Below are 18119 nucleotides of genomic sequence, written 5' to 3'. Positions count from 1 at the left end.
ATAGTGTGAATCTGTCTTTACTGCATACACATGGCATACAGTATACTTTTATAAATGGTTCATAAACAGTCCTCTCTGTGATTGGGACTGAGGTTGTCAAGCTTTTTTTCAGGACACCTTAGACATTATTATGTCAACAGATTGTGAATCAAATATAAACAAAATAATTACACTAGAAATTGCAAAGTGCAAGTGAGTGCTGCAAGTACAAATGTCTGCAAACAAATATTTTAAGCGGCAGATCTAACCTTCTTAAAGATAGAAGGGAGGGGATAGAATGCAATAACTTAATCCAAGATTCTCTTTGCAGACAGCCTCCTGCTCGCTCAGCACATGGAGCAGCTGTTTACGACGACAAGTTGTGGATATTTGCTGGTTATGATGGCAATGCAAGGTATATATGCAATATCATTAAAAATTAATATAAGAATAAAAAGATAATAAACTCTGTACACACATGCAATTATAAAAATCAGAGCTAAAAAAAACCTTCCATCATAGAGAAGAGAGAGACCCTCAAAATAGCTGCAGCACATCCGTCCAACTGATACACTAATCAAAAATTGTATTCATTTAAACTAGTAAAATCAAAAGTTACAGCCAGTCTGCTGAAACAAAATAATCAATTAATTTCTTGGCAGTAGAAACTGGTAATTGGTTAAATGAATAAGACGTTCTCAAACTAACGGCGGTTTATCCAATCATGTAATTGCTAGAAGTAGAACATTGTTTACCCTGTTATCGTTGTACTGTAGTACATTTTAGCTGCAATGTGAATTGACCACCACTGATCTTGAGTAAAAAAAGCTACTGTATCTTGCAATTTAGGTGATGTTGACTACCCACTTGTTTAAATTATTATTTGGGAGCACCAAAATATCAGATGCAGTTGATATAAAAATTATATTTTTTAATCTGATTTCAGGTTTTTTATGCTAAACAGGCCCTAAACAACGTTTTGAAAGACCACTGCTGTATATGTCGTTAGAGCTTTGCTACTAAAATTGTAGCAAATGCTTTACGCTTTTCTTACATACCATCTGTCAGGAAATGGGAGCAGACATATTGGACAACATTCTCACATATTTAATCAGCTGTTTTATTTATTGCTATGCTTCAAGCGATTTCTATTTTAGAATTTATAACATGAATGAATGATGAATAAATGATATTACTATACAAATAATGAACGTTTTGTGTATTTAATGTACAGAATATTTTCCGGAGTTGAAAGATGTACTGGTCTTTCAGTCAGAAACATCCATTTAATTATTGGTTTTATAAAAACACCTACTGTGAATGTTGTAGGCTAGGAAGGCCTGGAAAGAAATACATTGCTCAGAATAAGGGTGTACAGTACACCCTTTACAGACGGCACACTCGGCAGGTTTTTTGTAAAATGCATGCACAAAATTCTGCAGTCTAATCGATTCTGAGGATCAAAATAATGCATGACACAATAAAAACATTTTTTATTTGGACATTATGTATTATAGAAATTCTCAATAGGATTAAAGTAGTAAGCATTTTACGCTATCCTGGAAAATCTATACTGTATTTCTCTGTAATGCCAGTAATGTTACCACTTTTTATAGTATTTTTTTATAATGATTTTCCAAATTAAAATTTATATTAAATCAATTTTGTTTTATTTAGAAAAAATGTACTGTATCTAAAATTGATTTGAGAATGATATTGTATTTATTGTTTTTCACAGGTTAAATGATATGTGGTGCGTTTCATTAAATGGAGGTGCTAAGGAATGGGAAGAGGTAAGACTACTGTATATTTATGCTGTAATCAGTGACATAACACAAGGGGCTAAGGGTCTGTTTCTGCTGAAAAAATCAAAATAATCGATTTTTTCCAGTCACCGCAAACCACAAAAATAATCGCGTTGCAATTGAAAATTGCTACGACTTTAATCGGTTATTCAGGTAATCGGTTTTTAAAATCACGTCATCATTCCCCCCACAGCGCATTCAAGTTATGAAAGGCCGATGAGAGTTGGTTTGTTTACATCCTATCGCTGCGTTAAACTCTCACATGTAGGATTAAAAATTACTCTTACGTAAAGCTATATTATTTGTAAAACATCTAGGCCTACTACCGTACCACATACAACAGAATAATGATGTTATATTAATAAAGACACGTCGGCGAGAAAAGTTCGTTTCGCCGTTCGTTGGTTCTACCTTCGGCCTGCTATAGGCTATATATTTCTACCGAAACAGACAACAGGCCTACAAAAGGACATGTAAAACATCGTTAGCCTGGACTGGTGGGATGTAAGGGTGTACTTGTAACACAAAATCCTGGAGTCTCTCGGTATAATTCTCCCCCACAAAATAATAAAAATCAAATGTTTAACATTTGATTGTTATTCGGTCTACATCGCGATCGTTGTTTTGCTGATCGTCGTCGTCGATATCGCGCAAATAAACAGCATGCTTTGTGACGTGAATGAGTTTGCCATACTCTAGAGGTCAAAGTGGGGTCAATAATCGCTATTTGTGTTGCAGCTCAAAACTGCTCCGCAATAATCGGTTAAAACAAGAAATAATCGATTAAAACACACAATGGATTGAGTGTTTTTAATCGGTTATTTTTAATCGGTTATTTTATTTTGCGCCGTTTCTGCTGCCCAAAAATAATCGATTAAAAAAATAAACGGTTAATAATCGATTATTTCTGATCAGCAGAAACAGGCCCTAAGGCCCCTGATTTAGCACTTCTAATCTAAGAGGCTTCCAACGCTGAGTAATTACATGGGGCCGCTCATGCTCTGGGCGCTAGCTACTGTATAGGCCGCAAACCATAGCTATACAATTAGCAGATTCAAGGCCCTCCTTACCCATATAGGCAGTACTGTAGAATAATATAGTCTAAAATCTAAATAGAACATCACAGCTATACAGTCTTTTTGAATAATAATAAGAAGCCCTGATGCTTTGACCTGTCTTTCTTAGAGTTTACCTAGAGGCCTACAAATTATGTTTACATTGAGCTTACACATGTAAGTGGTTATACCTTAGGCACCAAACAAAAGATTGTTTATTAGCAACTGTATGTTATATAGTTGTTTAGGGACCCTAGGGGGTATGTATAGTGAGTGAAACTTTTAAACATGTTTGCTGTTTTTTCATTTATTTTCAGAATTCTTTATTTTTTTTTTTTTCAGTTCAGATTCTCTTTTTTTTGCCTTGAAATGTAAATACTGTATAATACTATAACATCTCCTTTGGGACACTTTAGGGGACGGGGACATTTTTCTGTCACCTGAAACAAATAAGGGGAAATAATTTGTAACACAATGGCCATCCATCTTCAGTATTATATAATAAAAACAAAGTATTTTTTCAATCTAATTTAAGGTCAAACTGAATTTTATGTAAAATAAATACCGCATCCAGGACCAATTACGACAATTGATATTTTTGTTTTGCTTCTGTGATGAACCCACTGATTTTTGTGCGAGAGTCGATTGTGAAAAAAAACATTTTAGTGAGAATACATGGTCTTTCCCGATTTGACAATTAGCAACGAGAAAAGGCCAAGCTATTAGCTAGCTATAGCCGATAAAACATAAGCATATGACCTAAACGTGTCCACGAACTGGTTGGATATAAATGTATTGTTTTTCTCTTTTTATTATATTACAGTATTAACCATAGATCCTACGATTTATTTAAGACAAGGATTGACCTGGTTTAATGTTTTTAAAGTAATATATGCATTATTTCTACAAGTCAACAATTGCTGCAGGGATGGTGTCTTTAAACTGTGTAACCTTGGACTAGTTAAATCACCATTGTTGAAAAGATGAAGATGACTGATCACTTGTTATAATAAACATACATGTTTGAAGACATTTTGGGGTCATGACCTTTTAATCTAATCATTTTCATTGAATACTAAAATTACCATAAAACAAAGTATAACAACTGTATGGCCCCTGTGTCACCTGATTTAGCTACTCATTAATGCATTAGTAATATAAACATCCTGCAGATTTACTAGTAAACCAATTCATTATCATAATCATCAATCATAATTATGGTATTTAATTTATTATAGTTTTATAAATTATAAACATATTAAATATTGTATCCTAAAAGTGGATAACACATACTACATTAATCACAAAGTACAATACATAATCTTAAACCTTCTTTGAGTTTACAAGAATATATTTATGAGTCATCCTCTTAAATACATCATAATGCATGTTTCTCACTCAAGATGTGTTCCCTAAAGGATTTTAATAAACTGATTGATTATAATAAATTAAATAATCTGTAATAGTAATACATTCTGACTGGGAGTACCAGCTGTAAACTTTTTATATGCATAAAACATAAGATTTATATATTTCTATATACTAATTCATCTTTAATTGTGTAACCATACTTATAACACCAAAATAAATTCCTGTCATTTGATTGGATGAATGCCAGGGTCACATGGCGTGCAATAGTATGCACTATTAAACAACCTTTTAATAGTACTTTTTTTCATGTACGAACAAAAAAAAAATTCTTTTCGTGTTTGGAAAATATTTTGTTTTATACAGTACTATTGCTTTTGAAATACAACATCGCCACCTATTTTGTACTTTCGCGGTGATTTGAATGTTATGATGACTAGTTTTTCGCGATGGAAGTACATTTCTGGAGAGATATATGTACTAATTTAGATCAAAAAGGCATTTAAATTAACTTTAGAACGTGTGTAGGATTTTGATTAATTAACATCTCTACAAGACGTGGAATCATTGGAAAAACCATTATTAGCCAATTGTCTGTGTAAGTTTTGCCTTTCCGCCAAGCTAGTACTTGCTAGCCCTAAGATTGTTTGGTTGTTTTTTTAACATAATCAACACTAAAGTAAGTGTGTTTATAAAATCCATATAAATATAACATTTAATATAATATTATTACAAACCAAATACTGTTTTTATTAATGTGAATGAAATGTAGGCCTTGGCTAGGGCTACCTTTTATTTGATTCAAATGACAGGAATCTATTTAGATGTTGTATAAAACAAATAATGAATGTTTCATATTCGTGTACAAGTAATGGAATTTGGTAAATGATGAAAGGTTAAATATCAACTTGGCGTTGCCTCGTTGATATATAACCTTTCATCATTCACCTCATGCCATTATTTGTACCATTACACTCATAAACATTCATTATTTGTATAATACTGCATGGTTTTCAAGCATTGTGCCGTAAATACTTATTAAAACTGTAATGTTTAAATAAAAGGTACAATACACTTAATTATTCTGTTATTAAGTGTCTGTAATCATTCCTAAAACAAGGCCATGTATAGCTGGCCCAGTCATGTCAAATTTCAGTTGGTGTTTACCGACCGACATAGTGAGCTATAGAGTCGCATGATACGCGACTAAAAAGAACGCAACATTTCTGGATAAAAAGAATAAAAATGTTGCCATTTCACATTACAGCATTTCTGAATTTTACATTCAAGAAAGTGTAACACACAACAATCGAAAACAAACTGTTTGTTTCAAATATTTTGTTTAATGGAGAACTGTAATCTCCAGAATTGGGGCTGAGCTGAATGTTCTAGATTTTCTTCTTCTTTCAAATTTTTCATGAATAATTTTTGATAAAAGTAAAATATTTTCAAACCAGTTGTATCCAAGAGAAAATTTGCATCCCTTTCTCTGTCTCGCCACTTCTTAAAAATTGACATATGAAATCTCTTAAAGATATACTGTCCCCCTGAATATGTTTTAAAATTTTGAATGAGCCATTTTAATTTCATATATAATAATAATAATAATAATAATGGTAATTCACTTTGGCCAAAAATTATTTACGGTACCTGAAAAACTGTAATTTAAAGCACAAAAAATAGTCAAATTGGCTGCAAGACAGTTACAAGTTTTTTTATTTGTTGAAAAACAAGTTAATGGTGTTCATCGCATAAAAGGTGTAACTGTTGGATAATTTCATTTGTTGTTAGTTTAATTTATCCTAGAATTATAACAGGTTTAAAAGTCAATTTAACAACTTACTTTGCCAGTGATTTAAATTTATGGAGGGGTTATAACAGAAGTATACAATGTAACTTTGTTAGATAGAAATGTACCGAAGAAATGTAATTGTGTGCTGAAGCAGCAATCTTTTCCGCGACACACGGCAGAACAAAAGTTAACAAAGCAGAACCGATACTGCTGTATATAAAGGTAGAGTATAACATGCTTTACAAACATCGCTAAGTGGGTACATCATTGTGAAATAAATATTTTCCCTTACTAATTTAAGGCTATATGGACTGGATGCAATTCTATTGAACACTAATTACAATTTTGAAAAAAATCTCAGAAATTTAGCTGACAATTCGATCTCGTATCAATTGTGTTACAAAGCATTATTAATCACATTTTGTCATCAATGGATCTCTTTAAAAATGTGTACATAGAATTACAACCAACAAAGGGTTAATATTTGTTTCATATGTTTCAAATAAGTAAGGAGCAATTTGGCTACTTTTTGTGTTCCTAAGTACTAGATATTCCAGGAGGCTTATTTTGGAGCTTGACCATGAGTGTAATCTCACTACACTAATACAATTGTGTTCTTATTTTTTGCTCACTCTCCATCTACTCAGGTAAATCTAATTGCCATTCCAAATATCTTTCACGTCCAACACAATTGTTTATCAACCTAGGGTAAATACGATATACAAATGGAACAACCTTGTTTAACTCATTTGTAAAATTTCGAAGACGAAATCCTTCCATATTGAATGCTTTTGTTGAACTTGGAACCGTGTCCCTTAACGTTAAGTCGTCAGTAGTTGCAAGAAACAGAATACGCAAGTAACGAAGAAAAATTTTACTGGTGTCAAAGTAATCATAAAGACAAATTATGTTGCCAAACATATCATGTCGTCCTGTATCTTTGATCATTATAGGTGATAATTCAGTGAATTTTGACCATGTCCGTTCTTTATCCATTAAGTTTGCTTCTGGACAGATGAGTACCCAATTCATTGTTTCTGTAATGAGCACTGCATGTTTGTTTGTTGTGCTCAGAAGAGGGCGCAATGTTGAAAGTAGTGCTTTAATGCCTATGTAGTCTGCAATGTTAGAAGTTGTAATACGATCAAATTTAGGCTCAAAGTTTGGTTCATAATCCTTGTGAAGATCTGTACAGTTTTTAAGCTTTATTATGCATTGTATCCTTCCTGCATGGAGAATTAATGAGGCAGATTTGATAACACTGGAGATGTATCGATGAAATAATGCAACAATGGAATCTTGTTGAAAGCTCTTCTGTACCGGTATGCCATCCCAACCAAGAAATGGTAAAGCATCTGATCGGATACAATAGACAAAATCAAATAAACTTGGTGCGAATTCTTTGTGCAATTGGCTGTCGGCAACTACTCTTGGACGCCCGGTTAGGGTTGGGTTATCAACTTTTGTATTGATTTTATGTACATTTTGATTTTGTGGCAGAAACAGACCATCTCTAAAATACGTTCTTGCTGACTTTCTGTATTTTGGTGAAATGTTAACGATATAATCAGACATACCTTCAGAACTTTGAGGATCTTTTTTGAACATTTCTGCTCTCTGTTGTGATAAATTAATAGAATCTGGTTTTGCAATGTCGCATTCCATTTCTCTCCATTTACCCCAGACCTCTTTTATCGTTTTTATATCATCTTCCTCTAAGATAAGTTGACCACTTGTTTTTTCCTTCAAGGTTGCTTTTGTATGTTTGAGAAGTTCATCAAGGACAGACATAAGAAGCTGATAATCTGTTTTTGGAATTTGTAGTGAATACCAGATATTTGTGATTGATGTTTCAATAGATTCTCTTGATCTTTGAGTTATGATAATGTACAAGAAAAGTACATTTCTTGCCAAAACAAATGGATCGATGTCGTTCAGTGTAAACCGAACATTGCCAGTGAAGTTACTTGGAAGTGATGCCGTTGTCAGTAACAGATTACGTAAATCTCCAACTCCTGCAAGTAAGATGTTGTAATCTCTTGCCAATTCTGAATCTCTACCTTCTGCATCTGGTGCTGCTTCATTGAGGCCTAGTTTCAGTACATCCACAGCTAGAGTGTTGCCGATGTAATGTGGATAATCAACCAATCGTTGCACTTCTTGTGTAAATGCTTGTCTGTACGTATTTGCTCTTTCTATCAACATCTTTCTGATTTGTTTACATTCCTGTTTGTGAGATGGCCAATGCTTCTCTTGACATTCACGTTTGCAGTATGTGGCTTCTTTACAGGCAGTACACTGTAAAAAAGTTAATAATTGTATGTACAAATAAGCTACAATATTGCTAAACCCTGCAAAACCCCCAAAAAAACATAGTACACCCTATCGAACAAACATAGGCCTGAAAGTGATTGAATAATGCAATGTACAACTCGATTGCCTGGGATGTCATTTAAAAAATTTACTAATTGAGAATTATAAATTTTTGTATAACTATGACTTGTTTTTGGAGTAAACCACCACTTTGGTTAAATATAATTGCTAAACCCTGCAAAAAATCATAGCAAATCCCATGAAAACCAAATAAGTTATAATTTATAATTTTTGTTCTAACTTTATTTTTGGAACATATTACTGTAGTTATAGCCAATTTTTTCTGGTGTTTTTTCAGTAGCCTACTTTTATAGCCAAGGTTAACTTTGTTATTAGGCCAGATTAAACATATTGAAAATGCCAGTCGAAACAGCAACATCAATGATGCATGCTCTTCTTCTTTGTTTTAGAGCTGACAAATGTTATAAAACAACACTATTAGGGGTAGCCCAAGCCAATCTCAATCAGGGTGAATTTGATTAAATAAAGAAATGATCAGAAATGTATCTGGTGGCACTTAAAAATAGGAATGTGGGCATAGACCTTCCATTCCAGCATGTATAAGAACATTTTTACTACAATAAATTTCAAATAATAAAGGTACCGATTTGATTGGAAAAGAAGGGAAATTAAAATAAAAATGTTTTACCACTTTGCATTTTGTCTTTGTGTGACAATATGCACACTCCTTGTTTTCATTCATCATATCACATTCTGCTTTATGTCTCAACTTGTCACGTTCCATACACTGATTTCCACAATATTCTCCAATCTTACATTCACTACATTTCTTTGTTGCTTTTTTCTTCTCGCATCGCCAACATAATCCTGGTTCAACATCCATGTTTTTACCTAAATTTTAGTCTCAGCTAATATCTGCAAAGATTGCACAGTATAAAATGCAGTGTGTATGTTCTTTATCTTGTGCCTCGAAGATAGATATTTTAGAATTTTCAGATTGCTAACATTTCGATTTGATAATTGCCTAAAGCCAGTCCTATACTGTAGTTTCCTGTGACAGCTTTACCCAATCACAATGAACAATGCTTCCATGTTGAAATTCATAGTCATAATACTAACAATTTTATAGTATAGAACCTTTTCACACTATACCCAAATTCCATTTATTACAAATTCAATGTATATTCAATGAACAATAAACAGTCACCATGGTAAAATTAAATGTCTGAGTGAATCCATTGATATGGTCGTTTCTATGATGATACATACCAACGAAAAGATTTGTATGCTTCATCAAATTTTGATGTGGCAATAATTTAAGAATCAATCTATTTGTTGCTGTAAAATGTGGTTTTTGCGCCACTCGTTTAATCTGTCGGATTCTATCTGGTGCCCTGGAAAAAATATCGAAAAATGGGTTCATTGGTAAAGCATAGAGCCAAATTCGTACGATTTGAATACGTAGCTGATCATTTGTTTGCTGAAATCATACTATTGTTTTCTTTATTTATTTAATAATTATATACAAATGTATTTTTTTCTTTTGTTTATGGGTCTTGCGTGACAATTATTCTCTTCTTGCAAGATCCTTTATTAATGGTATTTTTTGTATTTTCTCGTTATAGATTATCATTCTTTTTTATTGTATTGTTTTACCATTGATAGAAACTAATAAATGTTGAATTATTATTATTATAACCTTTTGTCCAATCAACATTGAGCATGAAGAACCACACTTCATGATAACCAAATCAGTAGTTATATTCAAGAAAGCAGAAGCATTGAGAAACAGTTACCGTGCGGAAGCTTATTATTTACCATATGGCTGAAAAAATGGGTATTTTGTAACACTTTAACACATTAATAGCAAAGGAATTTTGCCAAGATTTTCTTTTTCACTGCAATTTTCAGTATTTTTTTAAAAAACAACGATTAAAGACAAATTTTGCACAAAGACGGCAGATGAGAGCCATGTTATCTTTTTCACATTGCCTATACACATCTTTCTACAAACTTTTGACAATTTGTTTCATTCCCACCTAACTCCTACAGTACTTCCTTAAAAATGTTTAATTCACTTAGTGTTTTTTTCAATTCAATTAAATTTATTATAGATTTTTAAACAATACAAACAATAACACATACATCACACATGCTAGGGCCAGAGGACTCCAACAGCGAACTGGCTGGAACAGCGTCCCAGCCAGTGTTAAATGATGTATTAAATTTAGGACATGCATATTTGACAAGAAACAAAATTGCTAATTAAATTTCTAACTTTGATTCAATAATCTATGAATATCTATTCTAAGGTTCACATTTTACAAATTTCTATTTCTGCATATCTTATTTATTACAAAGATTATTTATAAACCATTCACTGCTATTTTTTAGAAACTACATGTTTTAAAACAAGGGTATCTTCAAAATCAATACTTGGTCAAATTTTGACATGCTTTTAATATACCCATGCAGTTTAATTTATTGAATATAATAGCACTTGCACAAAATATGTGATTATCATTTTAAAACTTCTCTTTTGGAACTCTTCTCCAAGTAGAGATGTACAGTACATGGTCAAACTTGTACTGTACATGCTTAATTTTGCACACATGTATTTTGATTAGAGGTTTTCACTGAAAGGTCTCATCTAAAGTGTATGCTAACTATATGCTGTTCATTCATCTTTAATTAATAAGAACATTGGTTTTGCTCCTGCCTTTCCTTTTTTGATTGCTCTTTTTCTGATTTGAACAACTTCTGTATTCACTCATAATCTATTTAGGTGACTCTATTAGGACCCTCTATTAGCCACTCCAAATGCCTTTCACGTCCAATACTGGGGTTAGCACGATATACAAATGGAACAACCTTGTTTAACTCTCTTGTGAAATTTAGAACACAAAATCCTTCCATATTGAATGCTTTTGTTGAACTTGGAACCGTGTCCCTTAACGTTACGTCGTCAGTAGTTGCAAGAAACAGAATACGCAAGTAACGAAGGAAAAATGTATTGCTATCAAAGTAATCGTAAAGACACATTATCATGTCGTCTTTAATCATTATAGGTGATAGTTCAATGTTTTTTGGCATATTCCGCTGTTTATCCATTAAATTTGCTTCTGGACAGATGACTATCCAATTAATTGTTTCTGTAATGAACACAGCATGTTTGTTTGTTGTGCTCAGAAGAGGGCGCAATGTTGAAAGTAGTGCTTTAATGTAATGTAATGCTTTTATGTAGTCTGCAATGTTCGAAGTTGTAATACGATCAAATTTAGGCTCAAAGTTTGGTACATAATCCCTGTGAAGATCTGTACAGTTTTTAGGCTTGATTATGCAGTGTATCCTATCCTCCTGTAAAATTGATGCAGCAGATTTGATAACACTTGAGATGTACAGTATCTATGAAATAATTCAACATTGGAATCTTGTTGAAAGTTTTTCTCTACCACTATACTATCCCAACCAACAAATGGCAAAGCATCTGCTCGGATACAATAAGCAAATGTAAATGATCTTGGTGCTGATTGAGTGTACAATTGGCTTAGTCACCTTTGCCTTAACCTCTTGGCCATTTGACCCACTAATTAGGTGATTTTAAAATGTATTACTGTATTATTTTGCTTGTTATTTGTATTTCTTATTGGAAATAAGTTCACCCAGACTTTTATGGGATATCCTGCATCTCAACAGTCTTTAACTTGTTGTTATTTTTTACATTAATATAATTCTCTTTGCTATTTTGTTTTTCATCTCAATGAGATGAATAAAAATAAAATGTAGGTAGAATCTTTTTGCTACACCAATACAGTAGTTTTTATTGTGACAAAACCCAAACAATTTTATTTTTTTCAAATGTTAGTATTTCTTTATTCACTCTTGATCTAGTTGTCATTCCAAAAATATTTTGCATGCAAAACTGCAACAAAAGGTCTTAGTAGCTATAGCTCTATATCTATTAGCCTTATAAGTTATCGCCTTAGATATAGCTCTATTACCTATTAAGCACCTACTAATAAGTAGATTTCAGGTACCCTGTAGATAGTTCTTAATAGGTTTTACCTTATTAGCATAATTCAAACCCCCCACTATAGATTTTTCACTATTTTTAATCTGTGAGTAACACAGTTGTATATGGTTGTATGTATATATCTATCTATTGTCTACTTATAACAGATATACCAAGGGCTACCAGCAACCTATTAATATACATAAACAAACTGATAATAGTCAGTAACTGTTAATAAACTATATATTTTATACAATAGATAGATATGGACTACTAGTACCATATCTACACTACTTATTATAGCTATACAAGGGCTAAATAACCAATCAATAGACTATAAAGAAACTGATAATAGCCAGTTAAATATTAATCAACTATCTATTTTATATAGCTGAGAAGTAGACATTCCATCCTTAGTAGGCGACATAAAAAGGTCTACTAAAAAAGTATTAGGGCTACTAAAAATAGAGCTATTTCTACCTAAGTCTACTTAAATCTACTAATTTTTTTTTTGCAATCCAGGGTTGGTAACCAAAACATGCAAATGATGACCTTAGTTAACTGATTTGTGAAATTTCGAAGACAAAAGCCTTCCATATTGAATACGTTTGTTAATCTTGGAATCATGTCTCTTAATGTTAGGTCATCAATAGTTGCAAGACTTCAAAACTTTATACATCTTTCTACCTTCTTCTGAAAATTTGTTTCATTCCCACCCAACTCCTACTTCCTTTACAATTATTAATTCACTTTGTGTTTAAATGATTCATTCATTTTAGGACATGCATATTTTGACAAGAAACAAACATTCTAATTAAATTTCTAAGTTTGATTCAATAATCTATGAATACCTATTCAAAAGGTTTACTTTTTACAAATTTCTATTTCTGCATATCTTATTTATTACAAAGATTATTTATAAACCATTCACTGCTATTTTCTAGAAACTACATGTTTTCAAACAAGGGACCGGGTAACTTCAAAATCAATACTTGGTCAAATTTTGACATGCTTTGCACCCATGTAGTTTAATTTACTGAATTTTATTCACTTGCACAAAATATGTGATTATCATTTTAAAACTTCTCTTTTGGAACTCTTCTCCAAGTAGATATGTACAGTACATGGTCAAATTTGTACTGTACATACTTAATTTTGCACACATGTATTTTGATTAGAGGTTTTCACTGAAAGGTCTCATCTAAAGTGTATGTTAACTATGCTGTTCATTCATCTTTAAGTAAGAACATTGGTTTTTCCCCTGCCTTTCCTTTTTTGATTGCTCTTTTTCTGATTTGAACAACTTCTTTATTCACTCATAATCTATTGATGTGACTCTAGTAGCCACTCCAAATTCCTTTCACGTCCAATACTGTTGTTTATTAACCTAGGGTTACCACGATATGCAAATGGAACAACCTTGTTTAACTCATTTGTAAAATTTCGAACACGAAATCCTTCCATACTGAATGCTTTTGATAAACTTGGAACAGTATTTCTTAGTATTGTGTCATCAGTAGTTGCAAGAAACAGAATACGCAAGTAACGAAGGAAAAATTTACTGCTATCAAAGTAATCGTAAAGACACATTATGTTGCCAAACATATCATGTCGTCCTGTATCTTTGATCATTATAGCTGACAGTTCCATGTTTTTTGGCATATTCCGCTGTTTATCCATTAAGTTTGCTTCTGGGCAGATTTCTAACCAATTCAATGTTTCTGTAATAAGTACAGCATGTTTGTTTGTTGTGCTCAGAAGAGGGCGCAATGTTGAAAGTATAGCCTTAATACCTGTGTAATCTGCAATGTTAGAAGTTGTAATACGATCAAATTTAGGCTCAAAGTTTGGTTCATAATCTCTATGAAGATCTGTACAGTTTTTAAGCTTGATTATGCATTGTATCCTTCCTGCATGGAAAATTGATGCAGCAGATTTGATAACACTGGAGATGTATCGATGAAATAATTCAACAATAGTATCTTGTTGAAAGCTCTTCTCTACTGCTATGCCATCCCAACAAAGAAATGGCAACGCACTTGATCGAATACAATAGGCAAAACTAACTGAACTTGGTGCCGATTGAGTGTGCAATTTGGTGCCAGTAAGTTCCATTTGACGGCCGGTTAGGGTTGGGTTATCAAAATTGTTTCTACGTTCTTTTTGTGGCAGAAACAGACCATCTCTAAAGTACTTGCTTGCAGAGTTCCTATATCTTATTGGAATCTTCTGGATATATTCTCTCATACCTTCAGAACTTTGAGAATCTCTTTTGAACATTTCTGCTCTCTGTTGTGATAACTTAATCGAATCTGGTTTTGCAGTGTCGCATTCCATTTCTCTCCATTTACCCCAGACCTCTTTCATCGTTTTTAAATCATCTTCCTCTAAAATCAGTTGACCACTTGTCTTGTCCTTCAGTGTTGCTTTTGTATGTTTGAGAAGTTCATCAAGGACTGACGTAAGAAGCTGATAATCTGTTTTTTTAAGTTGTAGTGAGTACCAGATATTTGTGATTGATGTTTCAATAGAATCTCTTGATCTTTGAGTTATGATAATGTACAAGAAGAGTACATTTCTTGCCATAACAAATGGATCAATGTCATTCAGTGTAAACTGAACATTGCCAGTGAAGTTGCTTGGAAGTAATGCTGTTGTCAGTAAAAGATTACGTAAATCTCCAACTCCTGCAAGTAAGATGTTGTAATCTCTTGCCAATTCTGAATCTCTACATTCTGCGTCTGGTGCTGCTTCGTTGAGGCCTAGTTTCAGTACATCCACAGCTAGAGTGTTGCCGATGTATTGTGGATAATCAGCCAATCTTTGCATTCCTTGGTGAAACTGAAATTGTAGTCTATAATTGTTTGCTCTTTCTATCAACATCTTTCTGATTTGTTTACATTCCCGTTTGTGAGATGACCAATGCTTCTCTTGACATTCACGTTTGCAATATGTGGCTTCTTTACAGGCAGTACACTGTAAAGAAAAAGTAACAGTTGTTATGTACAATTATGTAATACTACCACTTATATACAGTATTAACAAACCTCATTTGAACCCCATGAGAAGCATAGTCATAATTCATGCAATTTTTACTGTACATTGGCTGCTGTCGGTATATAAATTAAGCCATACACTCTTATGGTATTGATATTGATTAAAGTTTAGTTGCAATTTGTGGGACCTACAATTTTTTTCAACCCCTGATCATGAATTTGTTTATCTTACACTTGGCTGGTCTCAACAATTTTCATCTGTACAAGATGGCTTCCGTAGTACGAAAGTTTTGTATAACAAGGAGATTTTTTTTTTTTTAATAAAGTAGTCAATTTTGTTTTTAGTTTTTAGTCATGCAGGCAAGTTATCAACATTTACCACTTTGCATTTTGTCTTTGTGTGACAATATGCACACTCCTTGTTTTCATTCAGCATGTCACATTCTGCTTTATGTCTCAACTTGTCTCGTTCCATACACTGATTTCCACAATATTCTCCAATCTTACATTCACTACATTTCTTTGTTGCTTTTTTCTTCTCACATCTCCAACATATTCCAGGTTCAACATCCATGGTTTTAAACTAAATTTTATTCTGATTTAATATCTATCAACGATAGCATATGTGTAGTAAGTGTGTGAGTAAGTTCTTTGTCTTAGTGTTTCTAAATATAAATATTTTGGAATTTCCAGATTGATGACATCATTGAAAAAAAAAATAGTAAAATCATTATTCATTTTGGAAAATGGAATTAGTCATATAGTCATAGTCATAGTCATATATACTTTATTGTCCATTTAAAAAAAACAGAAATGTGATTTGAAAACTGGCAAAATACAAAAATATAAATATAAAATACAATTTACAAAAACACACACAAAAAGTTAAGAGGCTAAAAATTGTTAAAATTAGATAAAAATGATTATGATTTAATTATATTATATGATTTATTATTATATTGCACTAACGATGATTTAAAGTTTATATAAAAGCATTAAAAATACATGCGTGAGCTATAAAAATAAACAAAAGCGGTTACATTTTATCTTTGTACTCTGGAGTTATATAAGTGTATAGCATTAGGTACAAACGAGCACCTAAACCGTTTTGTTTTGGTATTAAGTGCATGTAGTCTTATGCCAGAATTCATGAGGGCAAATTGTTTGTGAAGAGGATGTGTTTCATCATCAATGATACTTTTTACTTTTTTTAACACATTTTCTTTATACAAGGATTCAACATCAGGTAAGTGCTCTCCTACTAGTCAATTGCTCTATTTCCTATTTGATTAAGTTTAATTTTATCTTTTTGCATTGTATTACCATAAAAACAAACATTACAAAAAATTGTTACTTTAAGGGATACAAGTTCAAGACCTGTTTTTTCAAAAACAGGTATAAAATCAAAATTGGTTGCTGGTTATAAAACAGAATATCAATAAAAACATTTAAAACGTTCAAGGCCTATAGAAAACTTATTATTATATAAAAAACATACAAACAACATAAAAAAAATATAAAAAATCAAGTAAAAAACATTCAAATTGTATACAAAAATAACGTTAACATTGTATATTATAAAACTGCTTTAGCATAAAAATCTTTGAAAAAGTTGTATAAATACATCTTTTTTTATGTAAAATTATAATGTTGCATAGTTTGTATGTAATGTATTTATCACTCTTTCTGGACTTATTAGTAGTAGTGTAGGCCTATTTGATAACCCTTATCTTTAAAAGGTTATGAGAGAAGAATGTATTTTTAAAAAATAAAAAAAATATATCTCTTCTAAATTATAGTAACTCAGTTGACATTTGTCTTTTCCATTCAGTTTTTTTATTCTTTTATTCATTCTTATTTAATTTTTTTTTTAAGGCTCGCCTGCCACAAGGCATTTTTTTTTAACTTCCAGGGCATCTGCCTTCAAACTCTGACCTCATATAATTTTGTTATTGTTTTTTATTTTATTATCTTCTTTTATGTCAGAGTATGTAAAATATATGTTATGAAACTTAAACTTAGAGTGCTGGTTGGAAGAAATAGAAGAATTTTTTTTTTAGAAGTCCACACAAAAATTTGATCTTTTTTCAGGAATCTAGATGAATTGATGGAAAGTTTTGAGAATTTTCTTATTGCTTTTATCATGTTTTATTCTGCATTTACATGCCCAGCCACTATGAACAATGTTTTCATCGTATAGTTATTAAATTCAAACATGAATAAGTTTTAATGGTATACCCACCTCTTAAAAATTGCATACATGTTTACATTTTACCGCATCACAATTTTTATGAATAGATGTTTCAATCCTCTTGTAAATGTATTATTATTTGTCCTCAAGCTTAACTGGAATCTGAGGAAATTCAGATTAGGCCCTTCACGGACTTATGGCAGCCTACCAGATCAGCACATTGGGAGACAATCCCCTACTCTTTGTGAATAGTGTACCAAGTTTTAATGTACACTATGTACACAGGACCATCCAAAAGAAGAGGCAATGAGAGTAAAGCATCTTGCCTATAGATATAGTTAGTATGGTACAGATAGGTTCGAACCCATGCCTATCGCGTGCTAGTCCGATATTATCATTATTCCATCACTCTCTGGTATATACAGCACCCGCCGCGATCTCCTGACAGTTTCCCCTCCAGAATTCAACCAGGCCCAACCTTGCAGCTTACTTCGGTGATTTGACGACACTAGAAACAAACAACATTGCAATTCTGTAGCATATCGATTAATATTTATTGACCAAACAATAGAATCATTCAATACAAT

The 18119-nt window shown here is 32.3% G+C and overlaps 3 protein-coding genes across 4 annotated transcripts in view; 1 reads left to right on the top strand and 2 right to left on the bottom strand.

The window, feature by feature from the left end:
• Positions 1–10079, bottom strand: part of LOC144835098 (uncharacterized) — a 38457-nt gene extending 28378 nt beyond the window's left edge. The window contains exons 1-3 of one of the 2 annotated variants that reach the window (XR_013611044.1): positions 10033–10079; positions 9022–9834; positions 5156–8297 (exon numbers count right to left, since the gene is read on the bottom strand). Coding sequence is in view for 1 of the 2 variants with exons in the window: in XM_078690136.1 (XP_078546262.1) it covers positions 6639–8297; positions 9022–9216 (1854 nt within the window). In the remaining variant the exon portion in view is untranslated. Of the gene's footprint in view, positions 1–5134; positions 8298–9021; positions 9835–10032 lie in introns of those variants that run through there. The other variant, XM_078690136.1, reaches the window with a different exon arrangement.
• LOC144835077 (leucine-zipper-like transcriptional regulator 1) overlaps positions 1–18119 on the top strand; it is a 55836-nt gene that overhangs the window by 17477 nt on the left and 20240 nt on the right. The window contains exons 7-8 of the mRNA XM_078690101.1: positions 311–394; positions 1718–1772. Of these exons, the coding sequence (XP_078546227.1) occupies positions 311–394; positions 1718–1772 (139 nt within the window). The remainder of the gene's footprint in view (positions 1–310; positions 395–1717; positions 1773–18119) is intronic.
• On the bottom strand, positions 12377–15915 carry LOC144835103 (uncharacterized). The gene is made up of 2 exons (XM_078690143.1): positions 15721–15915; positions 12377–15321 (listed from the first exon to the last, which is right to left on the bottom strand). The coding sequence occupies exons 1-2, from the start codon at positions 15913–15915 to the stop codon at positions 13669–13671; spliced, it is 1848 nt and encodes a 615-aa protein (XP_078546269.1). The 3' UTR covers positions 12377–13668.

This window comes from Antedon bifida, chromosome 2, assembly GCF_963402885.1.
Source record: "Antedon bifida chromosome 2, ecAntBifi1.1, whole genome shotgun sequence".
Classification (NCBI taxonomy): Eukaryota; Metazoa; Echinodermata; class Crinoidea; order Comatulida; family Antedonidae; genus Antedon; species Antedon bifida.
This window is presented reverse-complemented; position numbering and strand designations above follow the sequence as displayed.